The sequence below is a fragment of the Myotis brandtii genome, unplaced genomic scaffold, assembly GCF_000412655.1.
Source record: "Myotis brandtii unplaced genomic scaffold, ASM41265v1 scaffold532, whole genome shotgun sequence".
Classification (NCBI taxonomy): Eukaryota; Metazoa; Chordata; class Mammalia; order Chiroptera; family Vespertilionidae; genus Myotis; species Myotis brandtii.
The window spans coordinates 493,073-516,084 of NW_005369955.1; the positions used below are offsets into that span (position 1 = coordinate 493,073).

The window sequence follows — 23,012 nt, forward strand, 5'->3', positions numbered from 1 at the left end:
AGGGAATGACCCTCCAGCCTTCTGTCCGAGGGAGGAGGGTCACATGGAGGCATGGTGTTGAGTCCTAGCTGCAGCTCAACGGCCTCTACCCTCAGCTCTGCCTGCAGGGTGCTGCCAGGGGAGCCTCCTGGGGCACCGCTGGGCCACTGCAGCTTCTCCGTGTTTCCACTCTGGCTTAGGGCCTGGCTTTCTTGGCCTGTAGAGTCATTTATATGCTTCCAGTCTTTGTATAATTTGTTCCCTCCAAGTTTTTTCTCCTGCTTTTTTTCTATTTGTTTTGGTTTCTCTCTTCCATGTTAGAATTAGAACTAAGCTTTTCTTATAATTTCTAAAATTTTGTTCCTTTCTTTCCTTTCAGTTCTCCCTGTGCTGTTTTAAAATAATTTTTAAAAATACCACTTTAGTATAATTTTAGTGGGAGGGGGTGAAATAGATGTGTATATTCTGTTGCCATATTAATTTGTGATGATCATATGTTTCAGTAGTTTTCAGTTCCTTCACATGTATTTTCTTAGCTAGGATGTAGGTTTGAAGACAGGAACTTGACGTCAGATTTTTTACCCCTCATTCCACAGAGAGCAGGTTGTAGTGAAGCTGACTGAGGTGGTGGCCACAGCCGGCCTCTGAGAACCCAGTGCCGTAAAGTGGTCTCTCATGTGCCGTCTCTCTTGGCAGGTTCTCTTCGCGGCTATGGAAGGAGGGAAGAGAAGCTAGGGGTGTTGCCCGCACTGTCACTGACGCCTTCCAGAGCTGCGGGGCCTTCTGACCGTGAGTAGCGTTCTCTTGCTACGCTTGTGCCTTGGGTTTTTGTTTTATTTGATTTCCCTTTCACCTGCCCTGGGTGACTTTGACTCACAGTAGAAACAAACCAAAGGCATTGGTTTTTGCAGAGCAGGTGAGGGAAGAAGTGCAAGGTGAGCTGTGTAGTGCCTTCCGTGTGTACATACGTCACACGTGTGTGTCTCAGGTGGGCAGCCTTACCATAATGGTAACAATGCTACTAGTAACAGTAACAGCACATGCTCTAGAATAGTGCCTGGTGCACAAGGAACATTCTCATCACCACTACTGCCTGCGTCCTCACAGTAACCCTGGGAGTAGGGTCACTTTTCCCGCTTCACACTTGCGTAACCAAAGTACAGAGTGTTCAAGGTCACTAAGCTAGCAGACGCCCAGCTCGGATGCACACTCCGTGTGGCTTCAGCGTGTGTGCTCTCTACTAATAGCCATTCTCGTGGGCCTGGGGTGCAGGCGTGGCTTCGCTTAGGAGCTCTTCCCTGACACCCAAGCCCAGCTTTCTCCTCGGGCAGAGCGTGTAGCTCTGGGACCTCCTGCCGGTGGGGAAGACGCTGTGAGGCGCGTGCAGTGCGCTCAGCACTCACACCCGGTAGCGACGGTGATTCCGCGGGCTCGTTCCCATTCTGACCAGAGGAAACAGCCCCAGAGAGAGGGGCTCTTTTGCAGTTTGTGAATTTGGAACTTGTCTTTTGCTCACAGGTGACCAGTTGTAGAGCGAGATTCTGCCCTAGTCTGTCTGAATCACACTGCTCTTCCCCGTAGGTTAGTGGTACATTGAGGACAGACAGTTGATAGAAGATTCGTAAATCTCGCTGGGGGTGTTTACCAATATGTTGGTATGGAAAAAGCCTCATGAACTTGGACTTCCTGGGCCCAGAATTCATAGTGATTTATAATTTATGTTGAACTTGGCTTTGGCAGTGTCTTTGTCTTAGATGTCCGAGGGGCAGGGCCCTGGATTGTTTTTTCATTTCCTTTTGAGGGTCAGTTCACTTTCCTCCTTTGTTCTTCTTTCTCCCCCAGACCTACTTCTATTTCTACAGAGACTAGGTATGAGGGAAAGGAAATTATGTCATGCGGTTTCAGTTTCCTAGCAAGGCCTGGAAGTGTGACTCCTGCTTTTCCAGTTCCTGTTCGGTCCTGGCTGCGGGAGGAGCCTGCTCTGTGTATGTGCTGGGCGAGGTGTGATTGTGTTGCCGGGGAGAGAAGGTCACAGCTCAGCTATTTGCTTCCCTTGTGGAACTCCCCCTCCTAGTCCATAGAATGTGTTTCTTTGTTCAACAGTGTGTTTTGTGTATTTGGGGGTAAGTCTGTTTCTGAGAGTCTTTGAGGGCAAAGATTGTATTTCATCTCTGCATCTTTTCTGCTTAAGCCACAGTTAGTTTTCATTAAATGCTGAACAAAGAACTGTTTAATGCTTACCACAAAATAAGTTCTCTTTTCTTAGTAGATCCGAACAATTTCTCCACATCCTTGCCAACACTAGTTATTTTTTGTTTTGTTTTTTAAATAGTGATCATCTGAATAAGTATGAGGTTGGTTTTAACATAAAAATGTTGAGTAGAATTAGAAAAGTGACTGCATAAATTTCTTGCTAAGTTGGAATAGTATCTGTCGATACCAATATGACAAAACCAAAAGTGTAGGGGAGGGCAGTTGACAAAGAAAACCGGCCACTGTGTAGCTGTGTTCGGAGAGAGAAGTTACTTATGTCTCCTCCTCTCACTGGACCAAGGAATGGATCCGCACCAGATGCTGCTGCTGTTTCAGGAAAAGAGTACGGAGTCAGATTGTAGAAACAGTTTGGTCTTTTAAGCCCCCACAAGGGATAGTTTAAAATGTAGTGTTGATTTTTCCCTCTTCATGGCTGAGAAATGTAGGTGGTAGAAGGGACTCACGTTCACCACCAGGGGCCCTCCTGACACTAACATGCCTTCCTGCGGGAGCTGGCCGGCCACAGCCCGATTTCTCACAGGCAGCCTGGAGGCCACAGCCCCGGGGCCTCTCTGCTTCCATGTCTAACAGAGAGGCGCAGTCCTCTGATACTGCTGCGGTTTGCTAACTAAGGTGAGTGCTCACACCAGGGATACACTGGATTTATAGGGGGAAAAAGAAAATTGATGAAATGCTCAAGTTAGTTAGGTGTGTACATGCATGTTCAATAAAATAAAGTTTTATTTGAGCAGTGTCAACATTAAAGTAAATAACTAGTTGACTCTCTTTGGATGTTTGTGTTATTTTGATCAAAAACAAAAACCCCTCTGTTTTATGACATACGTAGTTAGGTTGAAATGTTTGCGCGTTTCTTGGCATGCACTGTGTCATCATGCCCCTCTCAGGATATTTGAAAACCCAAAGTGGCATCTGACAGCTTTCAGGGGCTGTTTTTTGTTTTTGTTTTTTTAAATATATTTTATTGATTTTTTACAGAGAGGAAGGGAGAGAGATAGAGAGTTAGAAACATCGATGAGAGAGAAACATCGATTAGCTGCCTCCTGCACACTCCCTACTGGAGATGTGCCCGCAACCAAGGTACATGCCCTTGACTGGAATCGAACCCGGGACCTTTCAGTCCGCAGGCCGACGCTCTATCCACTGAGCCAAACCCGTTACGGCAGGGGCTGTTTTTTTTTCTCTTAAACTTGATGACAAGTAGCCTCCCAATAGTTTCTAAGCCTGGAATTTAGCTTTGATCTCCTGGATGGCGAAACAATTAGAGATAGCCATTAATTAGCGTCTGTAGAAGTGCTCTGGTCCAGTGATTGTCAACCTTTTTCATCTCATGGCACACATACTCTAATTACTGACATTCTGGAGCACACAAAACATATATCTCATTTTTTGCCGATCTGACAAAAACAAAGTATAATTTTGATTCATTCACCGGGACGGCTATTGTTATGTTGACTGTTGTCTTTTTAAATTGGACAATCTACGGGAAAAGAGGTCAGTGCCCCTGACTAAATAGCCAGGTGCTGCCCGATTAAACATGCCTGCAGCGCCCAGTGAAAGCCTCCGCTCTGGTTCCCACGCTCAGAATTTCCTGCCTGTTGGGTGTTGTATTTTCCCTTCCGGGTCACACACCGCAGCGTGGCTCCCCTCCGTGGCTGTGCTTATTTCCTGGGTGTTTTGATGCACTTCTCTGCCACCAGCTACGTGTCCAGCAGGTACTGCACTGGCTTTGTCTGAGTTTGTGCTGGGGCAGGAATGCCGTCACCAGGGGACGTCCCCCGAGTGCAGGGTTTGGTGAACATGGGTGTTGCGTAGGCCTCTGAGAGCAGCTCGCCTGTCTCATGCCCTTTCTGTGGCGCGTCTCTCCTCTTTCTCTGTCCCTGTGGTCCTCCCTGGTTCAGTCGCTCCATAGGCCCAGCAGGGCCTTCTTCCTGACGCGCTCTGGAGACCTGGCAGCAAGCGAGGTCGGCGACACTGTAGGTGGTGGGCTAAGAGTGTGGTCTGGTCTGGCTGGGGTCCGAGTGCTGGAGCCTGTCTAGCTCTGCCACTGACCAGTTAGCTGTGTATTGGGTGTGCCCTTCATTACTCTGTTCCTCATTCCCTTCCCATGCCACATGGATTACAGCACCATGGACCTCATTGGCTGTTGGGAGTGCTCATTGAGAAAATAGGTGAGGAACACAGACTGTGGAGCTGGCTGCCCGAGGGGGAGCCCACCCAGCTTTGCTACTTAGAAGCTCTGTGACCTTGAACAAGTTGCTTAGCTCTCTGCTTCAGTTTCTTCATCTGTGAATCAGGGTAATAGAATCTACCTTGTGGGATTGGCTGTTAATAACTAAATGAGTCAATATTTTGAAAATACTTAGAACAGGGCTTGGCATGCAGTCAACATGAGCTGGGTGTCGTCATGATATCGTCCTTGTCCTTGTGTTTGCATTGTTATCAGTGCGGCTGTTAGACGACTTTGTGACTGACTCTAGTTGCTGCTCAGTAGTGATAGCTGTTGTCATCGTCCTCCTTTCAAGCGTGGACAGACGGGTTCCGGAGAGTCAGTATTCACTCAGTGATCCTCATGCTGGATCCTGGGGCCAGGCCTCAGGGGTCTGGAACGAATCCTGTGGAAACCGAAGGAGGGCTGCACTTGAGTTTTGGGGCAGTCCAAGTTATGTGTGGATTTTCTTTTTTTAGAGAAAGTGGAAGGGAGGGAGATAGAGAGAGAAACATCTTTGTGAGAGAGACATCAACTGAATGCCTCCTGCATACACCCTGACTAAGGCTGGGGATTGAACCTGCCACCCAGGTATGTGCCCTTGACCGGGAATCAAACCCATGACCCTTTGGTGCACAGGCCGATGTTCTAACCATTGGGCGGACTGGCCAGGAGTATGTGTGGATTTTTGACTCTGCAGGGTTGGTAGCCCTAACCTCATGCTGTTCAAGGGTTCTGCTGATGGATGCTTTGCGCCAGGAGACAGAGACGTCAGGATGACTAAGGTTTGCGTCTGAGTATCTTGTAAAGAAAAGTCTTTTAATTAAGACCTGTTAAGTAGGACTTAGCAGAGTTGCTTTTAACTATACTGAAACTATAAAGAGTTTGTTTTTAAAATTATAGAATTTTGTCCTAGCTGGTTAGGCTCAGTGGATAGAGCGTCAACCTGTGGACTGAAGGGTCCCGGGTTCGATTCCAGCCAAGGGCACTTACCTCAGTTGCAGGATTCTTCCTGGTCCAGACCCTGGTCCGGGCGCGTGCAGGAGGCAGTCAGTCGATGTGTCTCTCTCACATTGATGTTTCTCTTCCCCTCACACTCTCTCTAAAAATCAATGGAAAAATACCCTCGAGTGAGGATTTAAAAAAAAAAAATTATAGAACTTTTAATGAATGATGACCTTTATAAATTAGTGTATAGAATTCATAAGTCAGAAAGCATGAAGGACTGCTTACTTTTTTTGCTTATGTTGCCATTAACTGTAGGCTATTCCAGTTCTTTTCAAGATGTCACTGGCTGGGGAATTTAAAAGCATAAGTTCTTAATATTTAGCAAGAAGAACATATGAGTGATGATACATCACCAAGCTGCCTGGTGCCCTGGGCATTGTTTAGCTCTTTGGGCAAGTTGCTCGACCTTTCTGCACCTCAGTTTCCTCTTCTCAGTGATGGGGATGGTCTTACATATAAAAGCACTGGCACAGGTGAGCCGCTCTACTGTGGTGGTGGCACCTGCTTCCTGTCCCCTCTTCCCCCCCTCCCATCTCTCTCTCTCTCTCTCTCTCTCTCTCACTCACCCTCACCGTCTGCTCTTTTTTCTTAGTGACTTGATTGGTTCTTAACGTTTGCATAGCTGCTGCTTCCGTGGGGTCTGCTTCCTGGCCTGGAGGGGTTTGTGATTCCTTATCTGCGGCCTCTCTAGGCACTCAGGACCATGCACATTGGAGGGATATGTGGATATCCCCAAAGCTTGACGGGTGGGAGAAAGCCGTCAGAGACCTGGCTTCGTCTCTTCCTCACTCACCACGCTCACTTGCTACATCCTATAAAGCTCCTCGTCTGCCCCTGACCCCCTCCACTGCCCTGCCTTCGCCCCAGCCTCCGCCACCGCTCGCTCGCTTGCTTGCGCCAGCCCCTCTCTGCACAGGTGGTGCTTAGCTCATGTCCCTCTGGAGGCGCGCGCACGCGCGTGTGTGTGTGTGTGTGTGTGTGAAACCCCTGTCTTCCTGGGTAACGGGTGGGCTCAGTGACCTCTTCCTGGTTGTGTGACCCTGTCTTCACAGATGTGCTAGCCCTGCTTTGGCTAGGCGCGCGCACGCGCGTGTGTGTGTGTGTGTGTGTGTGAAACCCCTGTCTTCCTGGGTAACGGGTGGGCTCAGTGACCTCTTCCTGGTTGTGTGACCCTGTCTTCACAGATGTGCTAGCCCTGCTTTGGCTGAGAAGATGTGAAAATGAGATGTCATCAGCATCTAGTGAGTAGAACGCCCAGGACTAGTAGAGGTAGTTTTAGTTTTCTCTTTTGGAGAGTAGTCCTAGCTCTAAGAGAGACTTAGAGTCTGCGAGGGTGGTTAGTGCAGTCTCTTACTTCATGGTTCAGGTGCACCCCCGCCCCCCCCATGTCCTCAGGGGTCTGATCAGACATCAGACTTGCTACTCCCAGGGCGGCAGTCGCCTGCTGTCCTGCTCTCCTCGGAAGTGGTGGAAGCTGGGTGCAGTTTCATGGATGTGCATTGATCTGTCTGCTGTCTCTTCTCTTCTTTTTCTAGCTTGCTTGCCTGTGTTTTTCTGGAGCCCCTTTTCCCAGTGTTACCTGGGGTCAGAGTTTACCTGGTGACTGATGTGTTTTCACTGGGGCACATACAAGGTCACTTGAGCCTCGCTGCTGTTAGGAGCCTGACTGTGAAGCCTGGAGACAAAGCCGTCATCAAGAGCAGCGTGTTAGAAATGAGACAGGCTGCCCGGGCCTCACTGGACACAGATAGGCCTCTTGTTCTCAGCCTTTGCTCAGCTCCTTTTCACAAGTTAGTGAACGCATAAAGCCTCAGTCACGTTCACAGTTAAGTAAAGCACTTGATTTTTTTGTTAGTTCGTGGGATTGGCTACTAACACAATGACGCGGATATTTGGAAACCTACGCTCAGCCGGCAAGGGCTCCAGGAGCCTGGCTACTCTGACCCTGCTGCTGCGTGGGGTGCTCAGATCGCTGCATTCTGAGATGGCCTTGACTCTCTCTCAGCTTGGATGCATGAGTTTGCAGTGTTGCATCTTAAAGATGTTGCTAGTCAGCTTGTTTTCCGTCCTGCTTCTCCAATGTGAGTTTCTTACATTTTGAAGCTAAGAAAAGCGATCAAGCATTTGGATCCCTTGAGATTCCTCAAAGCTAATTCTAAAACAAGTTGGCACTCTCAAATTTCTGTTTCTGTATGTTTTCTAGATAGTTTTATACATTTACAAACTTACTATGAAAGTATCAATTTGGAAACATATTTTACCTTAAAAAGATTTGGGCTCCTATGGACATATATTTATTTTACAGCTTGTTTTTTAATGACAATAAGAGTTTTGTTTTCAAAATGATTCTTATTTTATCAAGGTAATTATTTTAACTGTAAGGTCAGAATTAGACTGGAAAATGCCCAAGGCATGACTTTGAAAGCAGCAGTGGTCTGAGGTGGCCCGTGCAGACATGGGCTCTGTGGGGCTTGATCCGCAGCTCACTCAGTGCTGGGCTCCTGCCTGGCCCTTGTGTCCACAGGCTGCTGGACGAGCTGAGGAAGGCTGAGATTAGCATATTAATAAGGGGCTGGCTGCTGGCCTCCCTCCTCCCTTCTTCCTCCTCCCCTCCTCCCCTCCTCCCCTCCCTCCTGCCCTGAATGAATCTAGGAACACAGGCCTGTGGGTCACGTTACTGGTGACTGGCTGGTTTCTTTCTGTTCGGTGGCCTAATCTGGCCAGGATGGTCTGTTTCAGATTGCGGAAGCGGGAGGAGACTGTAGCAGAGGCATTCTTCAGCGGCTGCGGGCTGCACAGGAGCAGCACCTCCCGGGTGTGCCTCGAGCTCTGAGAGACAGAGACGGAGCCAGGGAAGCTTGGTCTCGCGGATGGAAGCACACGCTGTGGGAGCGCAGACCTGGGACTTTGTGTGCGGACTCCGGGCTTGGTCTTTGTAGCACTGAGTTGATGTTGCTGGAACTGGCGGGCCGACAGGCCCTGAAACCAGCAGGGTCCGGCTGTATGGAGAAGAGCGGCTGTAGCCCATTCCCAGTGTGTTGGGCTAAAGGTATAAATAACCTAAAAATTGGTTTGGTTTACATTTTATTTACATTCACACTTTGCAGTAAAACGGTAAAGAGTTTTGTAGAATTTATTTCAAATAGATTTACAGTTAAATTGAAGGGGAAATGAACAGTGATGTGGCATGGGTTTGCAGCTACTGCAGGGAACCAATTAGATAGCTTTTCAAATAGTAAAAGGATTTTTGTGGAAATGCATTTTAAGTGTGTAAACTATCTTTTTTATATGCTCTGTCCGTTGTCTCTTGAAGTTGTATGTTTTATTTTTTATTTTAATCAAGACATTCATATCTGTTCTATGATGTGGAAATTTTAAAAGAATAATGAGACTAATTTTAACTTAAATAAGACTATAGAAAAAGAAGAGTAGCATAGATTTTCTTGTTTTAAAAGTTGGTTACCTTCACTCCCGTAAAGACGGTATATTTATTTAAGTTGACAATCCATAGTACTGTCAGGTGGGCTGGTCATTAGGGTCAGCAACACTGAATAGACGGCTTTCCATTCTACAGTTGTCAGGGGCTTTATTTATATAAAAATGTAAATAGAAAATGTAGCATGTTTATTATAATATTTAGGGCAATATTTGGGGAGCATGCTTAGAAGTTAAAAATGCCATAAAATCCATACAGAAATAAGACCAAAACCTTTAGCTGCTTTGCTCAAAGTAGGAGTGAATATTCAGCCTGGAGACAAGTCCTCAGGGAAGAAGTTAATGAAAGTATTCTTATCTTACAATATACTATTTCAATATTATGGGACTGCACTTAGGAAGTATTGTTACAGGAGGCTCCTGTGCTGGTGAAGAGCGGTGGGATTAGAGAGGTGCCACCGGGAGATGGCGCAGCACCAGGCCACAGCGGCATTGTTAAATTGCTCTCCTTTCTGAGGGGCCTTTAATGTTCTATGAGTTCTTTTCTAGGCTTTTAGGCATCTAACACATATGACACTAGGACTGTTAGAGTATGGTGCTATCTGAACAAAGCACCTGTCACTTTGTTAAATAATTAGGTATTCAGAGTAAAGATTTTGCCGAGTTAATTCAAGCTCTTGAATGTTAAAGGGCTTTGAGTTTGGGAACCTTTGAAAATTGGGTTTGGGAACCTCAGGACTGCCTATTGAGCATGACCAGTAATGAGTGTTCAGAGGCAGAGTTCTGTGCTTGTGGAACATTTTGGTCTTTTCCTAGACCTGCTGGGGCGCGTTTGCATGGAGCCACCTCCATTGTGTGGTAGCGCCTGTTGGTACTGACCCTTCAGAGTAAGGCTGGCACCTCACTCACCAAGTCTGGGCTGGATCTCAGACCTACGGATCCAGTATAGCAATGGGGTATGAAATGGTCAGCTACTAGGTTTTTAAAAATTCAAAGTGACTTTAGAAATAGGAACTTTGAAGAGAGATTGCAGTGTTTTTGCTCATCCTAAAGCAGTTGAATTGAAGCAATCTATTTTTTAAAATTATTTTTGCTAACTGACAGAGCAAATGAATAGAGGCATTTTAAACTGAAATACCATCTTAATAGGTTGGGGTTGGGCAAGAGATGGAGCTTACGTGTGTAGAGGATGGGAAGAGGGACAGCTTTGGGTCAGAGTCAGTCTCTGTGGGGCTAGAACAGGTAGGTGTTGGGCGGAATGATTCTGCTTTTGGGTCCTTCAGGACGAAGGAGCTTGTCCCCTGCCCCCTTCTGGGGGCTGAGCATGGTCCTGCTCCAGTGAGCTGTGCAGGCATCGGTGCACCTTCTCCCCGCCGGGCTGTGTACTCACCAGGACAGGAAGGCAGGGGAGCTCGGCCTCATGCTGGTCAGTTGTTGTTCTGTGATAAAGGCAAAGATGGGCTGGGGCATAGGAACTGGCTGCACTGGTGTTGTCAAGTATAGAAGCTACTGCTTTTAGATAAATACAGATCTAAAGAATATACAAATCTGTTTGCAGTTAGACATCCAAACCTCACTTTGATTTTATCAGTCACATTAACCTCAAAAAACAGCAGTGTCCCAATTTAGAAGGACGCATAAAATACTTACTAGATCAGGCTAAAAATAGTGGAGCAGACCTATATTGTACTCTGAACTGAAACTAAGGCATCCTGGGAGCCCTCTGGGGTCTCCTCGGCCATACAGTTTGCTGTGCTGTGAGTGTGGTGGGAGGGAGCCCTCTTAGGTCCTGCCCTCGGGAGATCAGATTTTCACATGTTTAAAAGGACTTTGTTCTAAGGAGTTCAGCCACATCACAGTGTCCTAGCTTAAAGAGTTTAATTCGAAGTATGGAAGAAAATGTCACGTCCACAGGCTGGGCCAGGACTGAACGCAGAAAGCCCTTTGATGGTATCAGTATCTGCATTGTTTGTTTCATGTTTTGAAACACTGGGAAGGATTACAGAGGTGCTAGAAAAAAAGACAGGTGAAAACTGACAATAAAAAAGAAGGTAGATTCCTTGAATTATGAGGTGAGGAAAGCGGAGGCTTGAAGGAAGTTGAGGAAGGGGGCTGACGGGCTGGAGGAGGAGGGATTTTGGTGAAGAAAGGGCAGCTCTGGTCTGGGAAGAAGTGCGGGGTGCTCTCCAGCCTGGGAAGAGTGAGGAGGGTCCCCGGTGGTTGGTGTTTAGGGTGCAAACGCTGCGAACCCGAGCTCTGCTCATGCCCCCTGGCTTCTGCTGTTTCCGGGTGCGCCGCTGCACGAGGCCCGGGTGTGGGGCGACTAGAGCGGTCGCTTCCCAGGGCAGGGTCCCCGCTCCCTGCCACTTCCTTTTCAGACTGTCCAGGCGATTGTGAGGGCCTACACATTTCATGTGGATTTTGACTTGAGACTTTCACACATACTTTTGTTTAAAATGATAATGAGTTTGGGGGATGTAAACGTTCCTCTTCCTTACATTTGCATTGGCCAGCAGACATGGTGAAAGACGTGACTGCGTATGGAAACACCCGGGAGAGAGCTGGGCCTGCTCACCAGGTTGACGGCAGCCTGTGTCCCTCCCGAGGTCTGCTTGGTTAAGTTTTTTTAAGAGACAAAGTACTGCTAGAATATCATCTATTAATTTTTTTACTGTAAAAATCTTACTGTTTTTAAAAGTAGACTCATTGAGAAGATAATCCCAGACTGTTGAATATTCTTTGCATTTCATCTTCTATATAAGTTCATGATGGGATGGTATATTAGTGGCATGTTTTCAGTTTTGAAAAATCCATATTTTTTTATAGGGCAAGGTTTAAGAGGAAATTTTAAAGGACCATGTGTGCTGGACTCGGTTTTGGATTTAATAACACATTTCAAACATACCAGAGGCAGTCATAGTGAGAATCGTGGCCTGTGAGTGTCACCGGAAAGCTGCTGTTTTGGGCTGGGCTGGGCTTCTGAAGCACTGATGAGGGGGTGGCCTGAGGGTTTCCGTTGGGAGAGCAGTCCTGCGTAGTGTGCCCTTTCCTCGGCCTGGAGAATTCAGGTCACCCTTCTTCAGCGACTCATCATCTGTTGACCACTACTCTCAGCTCACAGGGGAGGTTTTCTACTTGCACTTACAGATAAGGAACCTTCGTAACCAGAGTCTCCTAGTGGTGAGTGGGGGGCCAGGCACAGTTCTTAACGTTATGAAGCGATGTGTTCCCCTCTTTAATCAGATGTTGCTCAGATGGCACTGCTGAGACCTCTGAGCTGTACCGCTGTCGTGGCATTTCCAGCCTGTTCAGTTCGAGTCTCTGAGGTCGTGTTGGGCTCATTCTTTTAAATGTTTATTCTGCGATTGAGCTGAAGTTTTAGCTGTCTTGTGATCCTAGGGTGTCTTGCCCATAGAAAGTGAATAAATGGCTCAAGGCAGAGATGATTTAGTCTGGATATTCTGAGGATTGCACCTCACCAGTGAAAATCTTCAAAGCCATAACAATTGACATGCTATTGTAATAAATTATATTCCCCATTGTGCTTTGCCTACATATACAGTTTTTTTCCCTGTTTTTTTAAAAAATATTTTTTTTATTGATTTTAGAGAGGAAGGGAGAGGTAGCGAGAGATAGAAACATCAATGATGAGAGAGAATCATTGATCAGCTGCCTCCTGCATGCTCTGCACTGGGGATCGAGCCCGCAACTTGGGCATGTGCCCTTGACCGGAATCGAACCCAGGACTCTTTAGTCCGCAGGCTGACGCTCTATCCACTGAGCCATACCAGCGAGGGCAAGTTTTAAAAACTTTACTGTGGAAAACGTCTGGTGAACCATATACTAACCACCAGGATAATGCATTCTGGTACTCCTCGTGGGGATTGAGCAAGATGAGGCACCCCCTCTCTCCTTGGCTTCCGGAACCCTGGAAGGAGGCTTGTGCCCAACCATGGCGGGAGGTGGAAACACCATTTTCTGAGGAGCCTGGTCAAGAGCACAGGCCGCGTTCTCACACTTGGGGGCTCTAGCTGATGGCTCTGTGTCTAGGTCATCGAGCCTCCTTCAGGCCCAGGGTTCCTGAGGAGGTGGAAACATCATTTTCTGAGGAGCCTGGTCAAGAGCACAGGCCGTTCTCACACTTGGGGGCTCCAGCTGATGGCTCTGTCTCTAGGTCATCGAGCCTCCTTCAGGCCCAGGGTTCCTGTGTTTAAAGACAGCCTCTGCCTTCAAAGCATGAGACCAAAATAGAGACAACCAGAGAAAGCAAGGATGACACAGCAGGCAGCAGGAAACTAAGAGGAGACAAACAGGCACATCTCAGGGCACGATCTCCAGGAGCCAGGAGCAGAGCAAAGACCAGCAGGATTCTTGAAAGTACATCAAGACCAAGGCAGTGGGAAGTGGCAGCGCAGAAACCAGCTCGGCTTGGGAAGCATTGGGAGGTCGTGTGGAGAATTCCTCAGAACCCGGCCTGGAAGGACGAGTGGAGGGAAAGAAAGGCATCGGGATGGCAGATGCAGGAGGGTCCGACATCCAAACAGGAAGAGCCCAGAAAGGAAAGGGAGAAGCGCATCCAAGAAATGACGCAGGAACCAAAGGACCAGGGTTTCTGGATTGAAGGCTCCCGAGTGTGAAGCCCTGTGGCTGCCTCTCAGGCTGCCTGCCCTCCTGCCAGCCCTGAAGTGGCCTTCCCTTGGCTCTTACAACATGCAGTGAACTCGAGCGACAACTGACAGTTTCCATTAGTGCTCACACAGTTGTCATTAAATCACGTGTGCGTGCGTGTCCTGAGTAGGCCGGAAGCTCCGAAGGGTAGGATTTTATGCGTACAGATATGTGTGTCTATATGAAATTGACCATCCATACCACACCTCGGTCCCAGTGCCCAGCTAGAAGTGGACTCCCTCAACCTCTGTAGGGTTAGTGAGTGTGAGGGAGGGTGGCACATCCTTTGCCTACAGAGGCATGAACAAATGAATGAGTGAAAAGGTGGGCGGAGCTCTAATAAACTGCAGCTGCTCTTGGCCAAGGACGTAGAGCGCAGTGACGACTCTGATGATAGGAGAGTGCTGTCCCTCAGCCGTGTAATGTGGCCGTGACAAGTCTTCAAAGCAAGACGGAAGCCAGCAAACCCTGCAGAGCAGGGCGTGGTCTCCAGAGCCTGGTCTTCAGGTCACTGCCTGGCCCGAGTACCCTGCACCAGTCACGTGGCCACGGACAGTCGCTTCTCTGTTCCCACACCTGGAAGTGGGACGTAAAGTTATTCTGAGGATGAAGTGACTTCACTCCTAAGTAGGACGGGCCTGGCAGATGCTGCGCAGCGTCGGGATAGCCCCGGGCCGGGCCCTCGCACTCAGTGCAGCCCTGTCTGCCCTCCTGGAGGGCGCTTCCACAGGCTGTTTGGATTTTGCAAAGGGCCCTGAGAGAGAGCAGCCCCCCTCCCTCCACCCCCAACCTTTTTCCCAAAGGCACACCGACTTCTCCTGAGGACTACAAAGACTCAGTTTCTCTACGAGGTTCTAGTTTTCCTTCAAAGGTTTCAAAGAGCCAAAATCAAAATGTCCCTCATGTGTCCCCCACCCTCACCCCCAGCCAGAAGGCAGATGGGGATGGACGGAGGTTTACTTCTCTTTCCACAGTCAACTTCCTGAAGCCAAGGCTCCTGCTTGCCCGCCCTCTTTCCCTCCAGGCATGAAGTGCCTCCTTCATTCTGGTGAGAGTTCAGGCACTGAGGCCTGTGATGTTCCTCAAACTGGATTAATCTCTTATTTCCTGCCCCCCCCCCCCCCCCCCCCGAGTGTCTCCCTCTGTGCTCCTTATCAGCCAGTGGGGCCCTTCGGGAGAAGGCAGCGTCTGGGCCACCTGTGGTCCGCTTGCCTCCCGGTGGGTGTGTGAGGCCCCTTCTGTTGCGTTGGGCGGCTTTGCTGGCTTTCCCAGCGCGAGTTTCGGTCTGGCCCAGGCTTTCCCTTCGCGCTCACATGCAAGTCCTGTCCTACGTTAAGAAATTCGGTGGTTTCTGTCTTGAGGTTTGGTTTGGTGTGGTTTTCTGTTGTGAGCATCTGACTCTCCTGCAAGGTGACTGACGAAGGGGGGGGGGGGTTGTTTTGCCTGTAGCTGTTTCTCGCTGAAGCCTAGTAAGTGTAGTGACTGCTCACTGAATTGTTACTGTGAACAAGGATCCTGTGTCTCAGGTAAACATTTTCACAGTGGCAGCAAAGTTAGCATACCTGGTGTTCCTGCGACACTTTCCCATCATTAGAGGCTCTGCCGAAAAGGGGCACGTTACATTGTTTATAGAGAACACAGTGGATTTTTGACAGAGTTGAGATAGGACTCCTGGCCTTTTAAGAGTTTGTATAATAAATATTATGCTACGGTGAATCAGGTCCTGCTCTGGGGGCGGGGTCAGGGTGAGGGAATAGTGACTGTCTTGCTGGCCTAGGTCTCAGTTCTCAAGCCCAGGGAGAGGCTATAAAACTGCTCTTCATGTGATCACCAGCGGGTCATCAATCAGTAGGCTTCAAATATCGCACGGTGAAAACCTTTTTTTTCTCTTACAGAATATGACAGGTACCTAGCATCTAGCAAAATAATGGCAGCTGCTTACCTGGACCCAAACTTGAATCACACACCGAATTCGAGTGCCAAGACGCACCTGGGTACTGGTGCGGAACGGTCCCCGGGAGCCATGGAGCGAGTGCTAAAAGTCTTTCATTATTTTGAAAGCAACAGCGAGCCGACCACGTGGGCCAGTATTATCAGGCATGGAGATGCTACGGATGTCAGGGTAAGCGCATTTCCTAGGAAACAAAGTCAGTGTGTGCAGGTAAATGTTAATAGCACTCACAAACAGATAAAGCAATGCTTCTTATCCCCATATTACAGAGATGTTAACTCTTTCTTTATAGTATTCATTCTACTCATGTGTGCCTGACCAGAGTGTAGATTATTGTAAAATTGCTTAGGAAAATAATAACCGAATTATATATTATTTATATAATGCCATCGACTTGTTTTTCTCCCCTGGTTTTCTTTTTAATTCTTTAAAGGACACAAAAAACACAAAGCAATTAAAACAGCCTCTGATACTTATGAAATAAAGTTATTTTCTAGAAAGTGTAATTTTGAAGGTATTTGCATGACTCCAGATAGGATAGATTCTTAAGTTGTTGACTGTCTTCTACATACCAGACATGGGCCAGGTTCTGGAGATAGAAGAGTCCCCTGCTCGTACAGCTCGCAGTCTGTTGGGGAGATGCCCATGACCTTCACTGAGTGCAGCAGGTGCTTCTCCATGATTCCCAGAGACGAGGAAGCCCAAGGAGGGGCCCTGGATGTGCGAGTAGCCTGGGCAGGTTTCCTGTGGGCGGTGTGTGAGAGTCGGTGGCCTGTCCAGTCAGTGCTGCTTCTCTGTGGGGCTCCTGTGGGTGCCCCCGAGTCCTGAGGACATGGAGCAGCCTGGCAAGGGGTCACAAGGATGGGCACCCAGAGACGCTGGGGCTTCTCCTGGGGTGCTGATGGCCAATAGAATGATAAGGAATGGTGTGTGCCCTGCACTTGCACTGTCTGGGCGTGGAAGACAGACATGAACGTAGACGACAAGATAGACAGACGGGAGCTGTAGCCCCAGCAGGAGGAAGGAAGGCCGCACACTGAGCTGCTGTGGGCAGAGATGAGCTGTGCTGCTCAGGGTAGCGGTGTCAGTGTGCGCTTGGTTGTGAACTGGCAGAGCTGAGGGCACAGACAAAGACGCCTTTGTGGGAATTTGAAAGAGGCGCCAGCCCGTCCTGTGTAGCTCAGGGAGCTGAGTGTTGGCAAGGAGAAGCTGCAGAAGTCGCCTGAGAGAAATACTAGAAAAGAGGTCCCTTCCTCTAGGCAGACCCCCACCCCGGAGCTTGGGCCCCTGGCTGGGCACCCTCTGGTGGGACACAGCCTGCCCCGGCCTTCCGGGTTGCCCTGTCAGATGCCTGGCCTTGAACCCAAAGCCAGATAGGACACTTTATGCCTAGCGTGGCTCCACCCGCCCTTCCTGTCCTGTGTGGGTTCTTTAGAAAGCGGTCCTTTCTCTTCCAGCCTGGTCCTTTGTTCCCTCCCCTGACACTCTCCTGTGCTGGACACAGAGCTTGTCCCGGGACGGAGCAGTCTGACAGGGAGGTTGGCTGCGTGCAGGCACCAGGAGCGCAGCACACGACCTGCCTTAGTGTGGCCGCTCGGGGTCCTCGCAGTGTTTGTATGTAACGTTCCCATCGTAGGGGGAGGGCTGGGCGCTCCTTAATAGTGTCGTCGACAGCACTGTGCTGTCATGAAGAAATAGTACCCAGTGTGGGACTTTCAAGATGTGTCTTACATCTTAAGTTACATCATAGCTTCAGGTAATTGTGAGTTTTTAAAAACCAGTGGTTTTCTCTAATAGACATTTATGTGTTAATAGCAGCATCATTTAAAAATGTATTAATGGCCTAAAAGCTTGGGAAGGTTTCAGGGACGGTGACTAGCACACCCTCACACAAGGGCAGTGGGGGTTTTGTCATTCTCAAGTGAGTATCCATGTGTGCCTGTTCATAGATACACGTGCCCGTGACTTCACACCTGTGCAGGTACAGGCGCGAGCCAGGCCTGCACTTTCCTCGCCACAGGCCCAGAAACGGCCTTTCCCAAGGACTTGCCCTGCTGGCCTCTTTCAGAGATGACCTTCACCTTCTCTCAAACCCTGGGCCACAGGTGTTAGAAGCATCAGCTGTGGGGCTTGGTTAGGTTGCTGCATATTAATCTGTGGAGCGCAAAGAGAGTGGTTAGGCCCAACTTCAAATAACCTTTCATATAGCATCAGTATTATCAGAAATATGAGCTTAATTGTATGTTCCCAAATGTGTGTTTTTTAAAAAATGATGTTAGTTGCAGCCGGGTCTTGAATAATATGCTGTCCTTGGTTCAGAAAGTGTCACGCCCCCTGGGGCCTGGTCCTCAGCAGTGATGCCAAGGAAGGGTGGCAAGGCGGGCCGGTGCGAGGGGCCGCAGACGGTGTTGTGGTTCCCATGCCTTGTTTACCAGCAGAGAAAGGGAAGAGCCTCTTTTTGTTTTAACTTTTCCCTGTTCATAAAAATGCTTTCTGAGGGGAAAAAGTCCGAGGTGAAATTCACTAATTTACTTACCTTGAAACGCTTTTACCAAAGGTTTCTGATAATTAATGAAAAGAAATGACCATTGCATTCGTTTTTAGCACACAGTTTTTGGTGTGTAACAGCTGCTTTTGTGGGGATGTTTTCAGGGCATCATTCAGAAGATCGTGGACAGTCACAAAGTGAAGCACGTGGCCTGCTACGGATTTCGGCTCAGTCACCTCCGGTCAGAGGAGGTGCACTGGCTCCACCTGGACATGGGTGTCTCCAGCGTGAGGGAGAAGTACGAGCTCGCACACCCGCCGGAGGAGTGGAAGTAAGATCACACGCCTGCTGCGGTCGCTCTCGCTGGCCTGTTTCCTGTGTTCAGTCACGCACCAGAGGGTGAACGTGTGAGCTTTCTTTTCACACCAGTTGCCCTTGCGACTCTTGGGTGAAGTTGGCTGGTAACTGTTCACCAGTGACCTGTGCTAACTTGTGTTCAGCCTGCCTGGGGCACCACTGACTTCCGCCATGATGGTCTGTTGCCGCTCCCCCTTCCCTTGTTGGTGCTGCTTGTTCGGACTCCACTCCGACAGCTCCGGCCCGACTCCCCCGTCAGTTCTGCGGCACCCTTTAGTGCAGCAGGACTTGATGCGCCCAGGAGGCCACACCAGCGACCTCGTCACTGGGCTGCATCGCCTGCTCTGTGGTCCGGGGCTGAGTAATGGATGTTCGCAGGGGGCATTACAGCAGGAAGGGACCGCCTGCTGTGGTCGGCAAACCGTGGCTCTCGAGCCACATGCGGCTCTTTGGCCCCTTGAGTGTGGCTCTTCCACAAAATACCACGTGCGGGCACGCACGTACAGTGCGATTGAAACTTTGTGGCCCATGCGCAGAAGTCGGTATTTTGTGGAAGAGCCGGTATTTTGTGGAAGAGCCACACTCAAGGGGCCAAAGGGCCGCATGTGGCTCGCAAGCCGCGGTTTGCCGAGCCGCAGTTTGCCGACCACTGGCCTAGTGCCTCGCGCTAATGAACTGGCACTTCAGGGGAGCTAGAGGAGTCCCCTGTAGTTGCGCTTCCCTGTTCTCACCTGGTGATGGTGGTAGGAGGTCGTACGTCTGACAGTTACACTGGAGAGATATGGCTTGTGGAGCCAGGCCCCGTGTTTGTCGCCACTGTAGGAATAGAGGAGATTGTGACTGAAGCGACAGTCAGATGGCAGCAAGCTCCCTGTGAACATCGGCATCAGTTCTACATTTTCAGAGAAAAACTAACACGTTTAGGTTCATAAACCTCTAGTTGAATTAAATCTTGTGCCAGTTAGAGTTTATTAAAAAAATGACTTGTATTTTCAGATTTACCAATTAGCAGGAACTGAGTGAACAAAATATTCCGTGACAACATAGTTTGGTTGATTTACATCAATGGCTAGTGGAGGTTTGACCTCCAGCTGTTTAGTCTGTTAATCAAATAAGTGTTTTAAAACTTAAGACTATCTTTCCCTGTATGCTCAGTGGTTAGAGCGTTGGCCATGCACTGAAGGGCCTTGGGTTCAATTCCCAGTCAAGGGCATGTACCTGGGTTGCAGGCTCTATCACTGGCCCTGACGTGTGGGAGGCAGTCAATCGATGTGTTTCTCTCACATCGATGTTTCTCTCTGTCTCCCTCCCTCCCCTCCCTCCCTCCTTCCACTCTCTCTAAAAACATAAATGGAAAAAAATATCCTCAGGTGAGGATTAACAACAACAAAAAAAAACAAAATAAAAAAACCAAACAAGACAGAATGCGTGAGCTGCAGGAACGCAAGTGTGTGGATGGATCTTAGCCAGACACCACTGTGTGACAGACGTAAGTCCCCGGACCACGCACTGCTGCGTCCGTTTGTTTTTTGTTATGTGATTTTTCCTCCGTCTTTAAAGATGACATGACATGACATGCTGCTATAAAGTTAAAAGCAAAATAACCCTAAAAGTGCCGTTGGGAAATACCCGCTGGGGAAGACAGCATGGGCATATAGCTGAAGAGGCAGAGGGCAGTAGGCAGTCCAGAGCCCCTGCAGGGGGAGCAGCCTTCCCCAACCCCGTGAGACCCCAAAGGAACCGGGGCTGACCTGGGGCCTTCCTGGTGCACACGAGCCCCGTCCCTGCTTCCTTCTCAGCTGGTCCAAGAGCTTGCCCACCTGTCATGGGTCCCTGGGAGATGCCAGTTAAGTAGCTGGTATTGGTAGCACCTGAGTCAGCCAGAAACGTTTAAACTGCGATGCCATACCGAGTTTATAATGCAGCAAAGGGTGTTATGCAGTTTTGAGAGGTTTTTGTCAAACAGATTTAAACTTAAAGTTTTATACTTGGATAATTAAATTCTAGATAACTGAATTTTGATAACTATTTCAGTTATTTGGAATCCCCTAGGTGGAGGGGTTGGTTTGGCTTCTCGGTGGGTTAATCAGTTATACTTAGGCTGTAGGAGTTTGGGGGGACTGGCGGTCCTTTCAGATGGTGAGTCGGGGCTCGGAGGGCCAGGTCCCAGAGGAGGCTCCCTTGGCATTTGAGAGAGTGTCGGGGCTTTGCAGAGCAACTGAAAAAGAAAATCCTTTTCATTGTTGCCAAGATGTGGGCCACGTCCTCCTGTTCAGCATGTCCCTGCTCCCTGGGCTCACAGCTCACTCTGCAAAGAGCACTTTCTCAGATCTTTGCAGGAGAAAACTCTTAGCTGGAGGAAAGGCGTCCTTTTCCGAAGAGGACAAAGAAAACGAGAACTGGGAGTGTAGGGCGTTTCAGATTGTATTTTGGTACAGTTTTTTTTTGTGTGTGTGTGTGTGTGTGCTCTTGAAATGACATTCCCTATGCGTCCTTAATTTGAAAAGCCAGTGTTTTGTTGTAATACTGAGTTCAACAAGAGATCTTAAAAAGATTGACAGCCATAAGACAGTAAGCAGGAACCTCTGACACGTTTGGAAGTGACACCATTAAGAACCAGGATGGACTTCTGAGTGTGCTGATTCATTAAACGTTCACGGATGCTTCTGCACCAGACACTGACCGACAAGGACGATGAGCTTCTAGTCTGTGCTGGGCAGCTGGTCTTTACCAGCCAAGCTTCCTAACCCAGTTTCATCATTCATCAAGGACGTGCCAGCTAAAATCACTGTGCACTATTGCAATAAACAAACATCAGTGTGACCAAATGAAAAGGTTAGAAATGCCAGGGAGAATGAGGGTGTAGAGGAGCCAGGACACCCCATGCTGCTGGTGGGAGTGTCAGCTGGTACATCTCTTGCTTATTCACTGGCTTGGTGATATCGCATAAAGCTACAGTGTGTACAGTTATCATCCAGCAGTGCAGCTCCAGTGGCTACGCAGCAGAAAGGTGTACATGTGCTCCCCAGAAGATGTGCGGGAGTCTTCCTTGTAGGAGACAGACACACACACACACACACACACACACACACAGAGAGAGAGAGAGAGAATATGAGAGTGAGAATTCTGGTGAAATCCGTTTGTTTCAACCATTCTTGAAGCTTGGCTTCCTGAGCAAATAGATTACTTTTTTTATGCTTAGAGGAAGAAAAAAATGAGTGTTTGGCATTATTCCAAACTAGAGGCCCGGGGCACAAAAATTTGTGCACTGGGGGGGGGGGGGCCCTCAGCCCGGCCTGTGCCCTCTTGCAGTCTGGGACCCCTCGAGAGATAATGACCTGCTGGCTTAGGCCTGCGTGTGGCCAGCCTGGGTGAGGGGCTGAGGGCCGTTTTCAGGCTGGTCAAGCCTCCCAGTGGGGTCCCTCACCCCATGGTGGTGTGGCCAGCCTGGGTGAGGGGCTGAGGGCCGTTTTCAGGCTGGTCAAGCCTCCCAGTGGGGTCCCTCACCCCATGGTGGTGTGGCCAGCCTGGGTGAGGGGCTGAGGGCCGTTTTCAGGCTGGTCAAGCCTCCCAGTGGGGTCCCTCACCCCATGGTGGTGTGGCCAGCCTGGGTGAGGGGCTGAGGGCCGTTTTCAGGCTGGTCAAGCCTCCCAGTGGGGTCCCTCACCCCATGGTGGTGTGGCCAGCCTGGGTGAGGGGCTGAGGGCCGTTTTCAGGCTGGTCAAGCCTCCCAGTGGGGTCCCTCACCCCATGGTGGTGTGGCCAGCCTGGGTGAGGGGCTGAGGGCCGTTTTCAGGCTGGTCAAGCCTCCCAGTGGGGTCCCTCACCCCATGGTGGTGTGGCCAGCCTGGGTGAGGGGCTGAGGGCCGTTTTCAGGCTGGTCAAGCCTCCCAGTGGGGTCCCTCACCCCATGGTGGTGTGGCCAGCCTGGGTGAGGGGCTGAGGGCTGTTTTCAGGATGGCCACACCCCCTTCAGGGTGGTGGTCCCTACTGGGGTGCCTGGCTAGCCTGGGTGAGGGGCTGAGGGCCATTCTCAGGCTGGCCACAGCCCCTTCAGTGTGTGTGGGGGGGGTCCCACTGGGTTGCCTGGCCAGCCTGGGTGAGGGGCTGATGGCCGTTTTCAGGTTGGCCGCGCCCCCTGGCGACCCAAGCTCCCAGCCTGTCCTTTTTTCTTTTTCTTTTTTTCATCAGGTATCTGGGATTTATTTATCTTCTATAATTGAAACTTTGTAGCCTTGAGCGGAGCCCAGGTCTGGCCAGGGCAGGCGGGAAGCTTGGCTTCCTCCATCGCTGGGGGCAACCCAAGCCTCCTGCTCGCTCCAGCTCCGTGGCAGCCACCATCTTTGTGTCAGAGTGACGGAGTGATGGTTAATTTGCATATTACTCTTTTATTAGATAGGATAGTAAAAAAATGGAAACAACTCAAGTGGCCATCAGCAGTTACTGGCTGAATGGTTGTGTGTGTCACACTTTTCAGCTTTGAGCAAACTCCAGCTGCTAGATGCAGGCAAATCTCATGAACATGTTGGTGAATGAAGGGAGCCAGGCACGAAGGGTGCCCCTGTGTGAGTCCCTGTGGGTGAGGTCAGCCATGCGGAGCGTGCGAGGGCGCGGCCCCGGCAGCGTTGGGCGGTGGCTAAGGGCTG

General features: G+C 49.5%; 1 protein-coding gene across 10 annotated transcripts in view; it reads left to right on the forward strand.

Annotated features, from left to right (window-relative positions):
* Nucleotides 1-578: 578 nt before the first annotated feature.
* The window catches only part of PTK2 (protein tyrosine kinase 2), a 99,908-nt gene continuing 77,474 nt past the window's right edge, over nucleotides 579-23,012 (forward strand). For 4 of the 10 annotated variants that reach the window (XM_005877802.2, XM_014549034.1, XM_005877803.2 and 1 more), the window contains exons 1-3: nucleotides 8,234-8,516; nucleotides 15,466-15,692; nucleotides 18,174-18,340. In XM_005877802.2, coding sequence (XP_005877864.1) covers nucleotides 8,417-8,516; nucleotides 15,466-15,692; nucleotides 18,174-18,340 — 494 coding nt within the window. In that variant the 5' untranslated portion in view covers nucleotides 8,234-8,416. Of the gene's footprint in view, nucleotides 769-8,231; nucleotides 8,517-15,465; nucleotides 15,693-18,173; nucleotides 18,341-23,012 lie in introns of those variants that run through there. The other 6 variants (XM_014549035.1, XM_014549033.1, XM_014549031.1 and 3 more) reach the window with 4 other exon arrangements.